This window comes from Lactuca sativa, chromosome 3 (genome assembly GCF_002870075.4).
Source record: "Lactuca sativa cultivar Salinas chromosome 3, Lsat_Salinas_v11, whole genome shotgun sequence".
In the NCBI taxonomy this organism is placed as follows: Eukaryota; Viridiplantae; Streptophyta; class Magnoliopsida; order Asterales; family Asteraceae; genus Lactuca; species Lactuca sativa.
Window position 1 is genome coordinate 266634085 of NC_056625.2, and position 7786 is coordinate 266641870.

At 29.5% G+C, this 7786-nt stretch overlaps 1 protein-coding gene across 1 annotated transcript; it reads right to left on the reverse strand.

Annotated features, from left to right (window-relative positions):
- Window positions 1-5153: 5153 nt before the first annotated feature.
- On the reverse strand, window positions 5154-5729 carry LOC111919124 (proteinase inhibitor). The gene is made up of 2 exons (XM_023914736.3): window positions 5608-5729; window positions 5154-5487 (listed from the first exon to the last, which is right to left on the reverse strand). Exons 1-2 carry the CDS (start codon window positions 5636-5638, stop codon window positions 5294-5296), a joined length of 225 nt encoding a protein of 74 aa, XP_023770504.1. The 5' UTR covers window positions 5639-5729; the 3' UTR covers window positions 5154-5293.
- Window positions 5730-7786: the final 2057 nt, after the last annotated feature.

Here is a 7786-nt window from a genome sequence, read left to right on the forward strand (position 1 = left end):
AAGGGTCTAAAGGTTGGATGAATGATGGTGTGTAATGGAGATGAAAATTGTCAATGATCTTCCAATAAAGAAAACACTATTTGTTGTTTTATTCTGACAGAATAATCTACAATAGAATAATAAAAATATATGTAATAGTATATTATGATAGAATGATCTACAAATTATGTTTGTTTGTTATTAGTAAGTATTTCATTCTCATAGAATAATATATGAAGTTTTTATATTTAAGAATGTGATGACAACTTGTATCCAAGAAATTAGTTATTTTTTTCAAGTTCAATCAATCAAAATATGTATTCTTTTATAATATGTATTCTTTTGTGGTTCAAGAAATTATTATTTTTCAAAATACTCAAAAAGATATTATATTAGAATGTTCGAATTAAAAGAATTATTATCTTTAAAGTGAGATATTTATAATTAAGAGAATTTATTATCCCTTAAAATTTGTAAATTTCTTTTTTAAAATCTAACTTAATCGACCAAAATATATTTATAATGAAATTTAGGTGATTATAAGCTACATGTCATTAAATTTTGAATAACATAGACCCTCAAATTATAGTCATTCACTGATTTCATCAATTGATTTAGAATTGTCTTTCCGATCATACAATAGATGTCATCCACATTGTAACGCATATATATATATATATATATATATATATATATATATATATATATATATATATATATATATATATATATATATCATACATACTTATAAAGCTAGCATTAATATTTTTCCTTGAACCTCATGCATTTTAAACCCCCATAAAAATTTTCAAAGACCTCATGCATTTGAAACCTCATATTTTAATGAATACCACTCAAAATTCTCTTAATAGTAATTAACAATTCAAAGTTTTTATAACTTATATAATATATTTAATAAATAATTAGTGGATACTCTACTATAAAAAGTTCAATCTTTTTGATTAGACACACAAATACAAATCACATACAAAACTCACAAAGAAAACAAGTTTAAAGTTTTTTGTATTGGTTTGAGGGCTTTGAACAATTTTTCGAGCCATGTTATTATGTTGAAGTTTTTAATTTGTAAGTTTGTTATATACTAATTCTTTTTTGAATTTTCTTGATTTAAGTATTCTTTTAAGAATATCATTGTATGTTGTGGTTGAAATTTTAATATAAATTAGATTAGATTCATGTTATCGATCATATGTTATGGAAGGTGATATATATAATATTTAATTAACTATTGTATACATGTTTGTATGTTCATGTTGCTTCAAAACAATAATTAATTAAAAATCATGGATATGTCATATTATCCATGTAAGCATTTTTTTTTAAATGCAAATTGTCTATCTTATCACCTTTTTAGTATATGTTTAACATTTTAATTATAATAATAAGTGTTTTTTTAAAAGTTTCTTTCACTTATTAATAATAACAAGTGGTTTTCAAATTAATAAGCAATAATTGTAAATAATAAAATCAAATTACATGGTATGTCATATTATCCATGCAAGACTCTTTTGAAATGCAAATTGTCTATCTTAGCACTTTATTATTTAGTGTATGTTTCACATTTTAATAATAATATTAAGTGTTTCTTAAAAGTCTTCTTTAACTTATTATTAATAATAAGTGGTTTAAAATTAATGAATGACAATTTTAAATGATAATAACATCAAATTATAAATTACATTTAGCTATAAATAAGTTGAATTTTAAATGAACATCATTATTGAAATTAGAAGATGATTGCATAAGTAAAAATATAATTAATCAATAATAATAATTGTTAAAGATAATACTAAGTAGATAATTATATTTAATTCTATTAATGAGGAATGTGGGTTGATGTCAATGAATATTATTATTTAAAATAATAACGATTATATATATATATATATATATATATATATATATATATATATATATATATATAAATTAGTGTAAAAATATCATCTTAAAGTTAATGACAATAACATAACCATTTTAAACATATATTTTCAATATTTTAACAATATATTTATAATCTTCGTAACGCAACACGCGGGAATCACAGGCGAGGCTACCTTGAGACCGAGGGTGTCCATGCACACCCCTTACTTCGAAAATTTTTTAGTATGTCATATGGTAAAATTTATGGGGACACCTGTGAAAACAAAAAATGGACACCCATGGGAAACAAATAAAAAGAAAAAAAAATTGAACCATTGTGAAATCTTCATATAATCCCGATGTATAAGGGATTTAACCAAACAAATCTCTTCTATATATATCATAATCTAATTTTAAAATGTTAAACAAGTAGAATATTGTAACACCGTAAAAATTAAAACAATTTTTCACTTTTGAAAACACATTTTTAATTAAACAATTCGTTCACAAAACGTTATAACATCAAGTTTTCAAACCACAATGTCTCCCAAGATCAAAATACATCCAATTCCCATATGTGTGTACGAATCAAGCCGGCGCCTTCCCGCGGTCATCACTGGTACCTGAAATATATAACACTAAACATTGTAAGCATAAGCTTAGTGAGTTTCCCTAAAATACCACAATAATCACATAATAGCCACTCGAGGCTGTAACTCTGTTGACCCTCTGGTCAATGTGTCTCAGTGGGGCCTTCCAGCCCCAAGTCTCTGTGGGCCCTCTGGCCCTAACTCTAGGGACCCGAAAGTCGCAACTCTGTAACTCTGAATGATGCATATCACATATCACAATAAATCACAACACATAATAACATGCAATCACACTGGCATATAACTCTATAATACTCTATCTCTTAATACTGTTACCACACTAGGTAAAGTATAGTGAGAAGACTCACCTCGGGTATCTCGGTAAATCTCTGACTCGGTAAATGTTGGCCTAGCCTCCGTTTAATCATATAAAATAATACTCTATTTAGTATAATTCTCAAGGCTAGACTATGCTCTCTTATGACACTCTCAGAAGGGTAAAAGATCATTTTACCCCTCCCATAGCTCAAAGGCCCTACAATAGACCATACCCTAAAAGTCAACTCTCCAGGTTACGCTACGCATACCAGATGTGTACGCTGGGCGTACCCGGCTGCACCACAGAATCGAGGAGCGCCTCCCAATACGCGGCGCGTACTAGGAATTACGCTCGGCGTACTCCCCTGCATCAGCCCTCTTGCTCTTGAGGTCTTAATCAGTTAAGACCTACGTCCATATTTTAGATCTGACCCCTTCTAAGCCCTTTAATCCATAAAGTTGATGACTTTAAGCCTTTGCATGGCTGAACAAGTCACTAACTCCCAAAATGATCCAACCTTCAACTCTAGAAGGCTTAAAACACATGCATGACTCCAAAGTAACATCTAAGATGGGAACTTTATGGCTCTACATCACTAATAACATTGAAAAGGGACAGATCTCGGACCATGGAGTACTTTACACTCATAAAGTCTCCACCTTTGGGGTTTTAGCTCTAAAAATGACACATACAACAACAACCAAAAGAAGAGGAAAGTTTTGAACTTTATACCTCCAAGAGTAGCTCTTTCCTTTGTAGATCTCAGATCCAAAATGGCACCTCAAGCTTTAGCCTCCAAGTTCTCCTTTCCTTCTTCTTCACCAAGCCTCTAAAGCACCAACAAGCTCAAATCAACACTCTCACACACTAAGAACGATGGGGCTCTCTTTTTAGGGTTTCACTCACTGATATGGAGGCTAAGGAATGAGCCATAACACCCTTTAAATAGTGCACAAGGAGGATTAGGGTTTTTGCACCTGGGCCGGGTACGCCCGGCGTAACTCTAGGTACGCCCAGCATACCTTGCCGATTCCGCGTCCAAATTAAGCGCGTGAGTACGCGCAGCGTACCCCCTTGGTACGCCCAGCATACTCACTTGCTATACATTCTCCACTCAAGGACTAAACATGACAATACAATAAAGAACAAGGATGAAAGATATGCACCTGAATCTCAGGGTGTTACAAATACAATTGTAAAAGAATAAATAAAAGAAGCGTATTGAAAAAGCGAAACCCTAAAAGAACGAAGTTCACAATAAATTTATTTTCACCGGAAGACACTGCTCATCCTTAACCTCCTTTCAACGCCACAAATAACCCCGTTATTGGTTTTCTCGGAATCATGTCACTCACCTTGCCAAACCATATCATCGGTTCCTTTGGTCGTCATTTGTTTCAAGGATTTCGCCCAACTCCCCTTATCTCCAACAGGTGCGTCTTCACATTATTTGGTTGTTTTGCTGTTGAGATCTAACTTTCCAGATCTTGTATCTTTCTCTTTTAAGTTAGTATTTACATTGGCAAGATAAATTATATAAAAAGCCATTCTAAGTCAAATTATAGTCTAGTGTCTAAAAAATAAAAGTAATTTACTGTGGTTAGTATTGAAATTGACAACACACTCATAAAGTTGTGGTGAAACTCAAAACATGGAATAGAGATAATAAATTACACGTTTCATTTCCCTTTTATTTTTTTTTCAAACATTGCATGTAAATTTATTTTCTTGATTTGATAATTTATTAAGATCTATGTTATATAATATTAGCAATAATATATTTATAGATTGTTTTTATAGTATAAAAACTCCTTTTAAATAATTATAAGAGATATTACCTGTTTTTATAAACTTATGTTGGATTTTTGGTAATCAATTTAATATTATACTTGCATTAAATAATATTTTCGGCAACCCGATCCGACAACAAAATTTTTATAGGTAGTTTATTTTGTTGTATCATTCAAATTGGACACACGTAAGTTTAAGTCTTGGATTCGCTACTGACGGGAATTCGTCTAGTATATATATATATATATATATATATATATATATATATATATATATATATATATATATATATATATATATATATATATATATATATATATATATATATATATAGAGAGAGAGAGAGAGAGAGAGAGAGAGAGAGAGAGATTTCTATCAGTTAAGAGGTTATGGATAAGGAGAAAATAATGTAGCCGTGTAATATGACAGACAAACTGAAAAGGTAAGTGGATACACCCAAGACCTAAATGAAATCATATAGAGAAAATCTCTTGTAATGAGAGGCCTCATAACCATACGACTATACCGCCCATACCACTACACCGCCCGTAACTCATAAATAATTAAATAGCATGGTTTATAATAATATATGAAAAAAAAAAAAACACACACACAATATTCTTATTCCAAACAAATTAGACGAAGACAAGATTACAACACATACAAGATATATATCTTTATTTTCTGATGCAAACTTCACTAGTAAATAAAGAGAACAAACGCACATTTTTAGCTAGCCAACCATAGGGCTAGTTACGACAATATCGTGTTCATTTATCCAAACAAGAACCCTATCACATCTGTATATCTCGGGTATTGCCGTTCCTTCTATGATAGTTTGTGCATTAACCAACGTATTTTCTTTTTCTATTGTCATTATCGCACATTCTCCGTCCTCCCCGACCAACTCCGGCCATGATGTTTTACCTAAAGAATGCATGAAGACAAAATTAAATTAAAAAAAATGTTTTAAAAGTATATTTATAAAAGAGATTGATAAAATATAAAAAGCTTTTTATGTCAAAATAAATAAAAATAAAAAAATACCTTCCATTACTTGTTCGCATATGGATGCCATGTCTTTGTTATTATACAATGTATGTGCTTTGTAGTGTATTTGGTATTTCGGGTCAAGTGTTAATTGGCTATTTATAGGGACGATGGTTTCGGCTTTTTATCTTTATTTTTTTATTTAGTATTCTTTTTCCGTTTTTGGTTGCGGCCATCTATGGGTAAGATTGATGTGTCATACGTCGAAGATTTGCCAAACTTTTTTGGATTGAAATGCATGATGATTAACTTTGATTAATTATAATCAATTTAACAAAAATAGTTATTTGAAGCAACACTTTAGAACATTTTTATTCAAGGCAATTATATAATTATTACAATTACCAAATTTTCAACATAAGGTGTGTCCGGAGTCCAAACCCAGCATCTCTAATTAATTTTATTTATGGGTTAATATATAAATATATCTATATTAAATTATCAAATTTATGTTCATTTAATTTTTTGTTTAAATTGTAAAAAATTAACAAATTTTTATTTATATTTAATAGTGGTCGTTGAACATAGTATAATTATAATGACATATACAAGAGTCAAAGTCTTTTTTAATATATAATTTTTAAAATAAAAAAATACGATCCTTTTATATCTATGTTTCTTCTTATCCAAAACACGATTCACAAATCTTGTATAATAGCTTAACAATCTAATGTTCTACACTAATGTGAAATCTAAAAAACATGTATAACTAGAACATGACATTTAATAATAAACTAGAGAAGAAACCCTCCTATGCGGGGTTAGAAACGGTAAAGGACACAAAAGAGATCGAGTTATTAAGGTCTAAATTAACGTTTTAAATTACCACAATAAATAAAAAGGTAACATGATTAATACATTAAATTGAACAAAATAATAATAAGCTCATAAGTATTTCGGTTAAGGTAAAAAACAAAAACTATCCATGTCATCTTGTTCACTTATAACATATTGCCTTAAATAGGACTTCAATCGATCAGGAAATTTAAAGAATGCAGAATGGTGTAAATGTTATTTCATGTCTTCAATGGACCTGAAAAAACAATGACAATAAATTTTGAAAGATGTCCATTGTGTAATTGCAGGTTAAAAGTCAGATGAGAATTGGAATGTTACCATTTGGCAAACTTTTGTTCTTGCCTAGACATCCTAGTCCAAAGTTCAACATTTTTTTGATGTGTTACAATCTCATTATTGCATTTTCATTCAAAACCAACAGTATTACTCGACCTAAAAAGGACATGCGGAATATGGAAGTCATGTTTTGATAAATAAAGATCTTCATTTGATGTTCTGATAGCTTTATATTTTTGACTCCAAGGGCATTTTCGAGAAACGATGTAGATTCTTTGTATAGTGGATGTTTGCATATGTTTAAATACCAATCTGATTCTCAAGTCAAATCTGCAGAGATTGAAGAGAACATCAAGAAGACTAATTGAATGATATTATGTAGCTATATCGATAAGAACAATACATAGTTCCCCTAATAAGAAGAGACAAATCTGTCACATTCTTTATTCTAGCAAACATGGATTAAATGTATCATGTATGGCAACCCTCCTTGGAAATATGCAAGTGACTGTGCGAGAAGCTAGTGGTCAATTTGTAATAAAAGAATAGTTAGTTCTCACTTCCTTTAATAGAATCTAAAACGGACGAATAATAAAGTAAAAACAAAACAATTATGACTTTTGATAAGGAATCAAACAAATTTCCTCTAAATTTTAACATACTAAATGAAATTAAGGATAAAAAAAATAATATATCAAACTGCAAGTTCAACCCAAACAAACTATCTGATCCCACTTAAAAATTAGTATAACTCTTAAAAATTAGCATTCTAAGTAAACCTTTTATTATCATGAAGAACTAATAAAAGGTTCTATAAATTACATATTGCTTTTGTTGAAGAGGAAGCTTTACCAGTTGTTGGCTCGCCAACTGGCTGAGACTTAGCTTGATTATCCTATAAACATTAAATTGCAAAGGTATTTTAATCTAAAAATAAATTTTTTAAAAAAAAAACTTTGTTTATGTAAAAAAATCTCAAAAAATGCTAAAATTGGTTTAAATTTTATGTATCGCAAGAAAGAGAAAATAGTTAAATTGATTTGTTTATCATAGCAACTACTTTCAATTATTATTAAAGGATTGTACTCCGAATAAATATGTC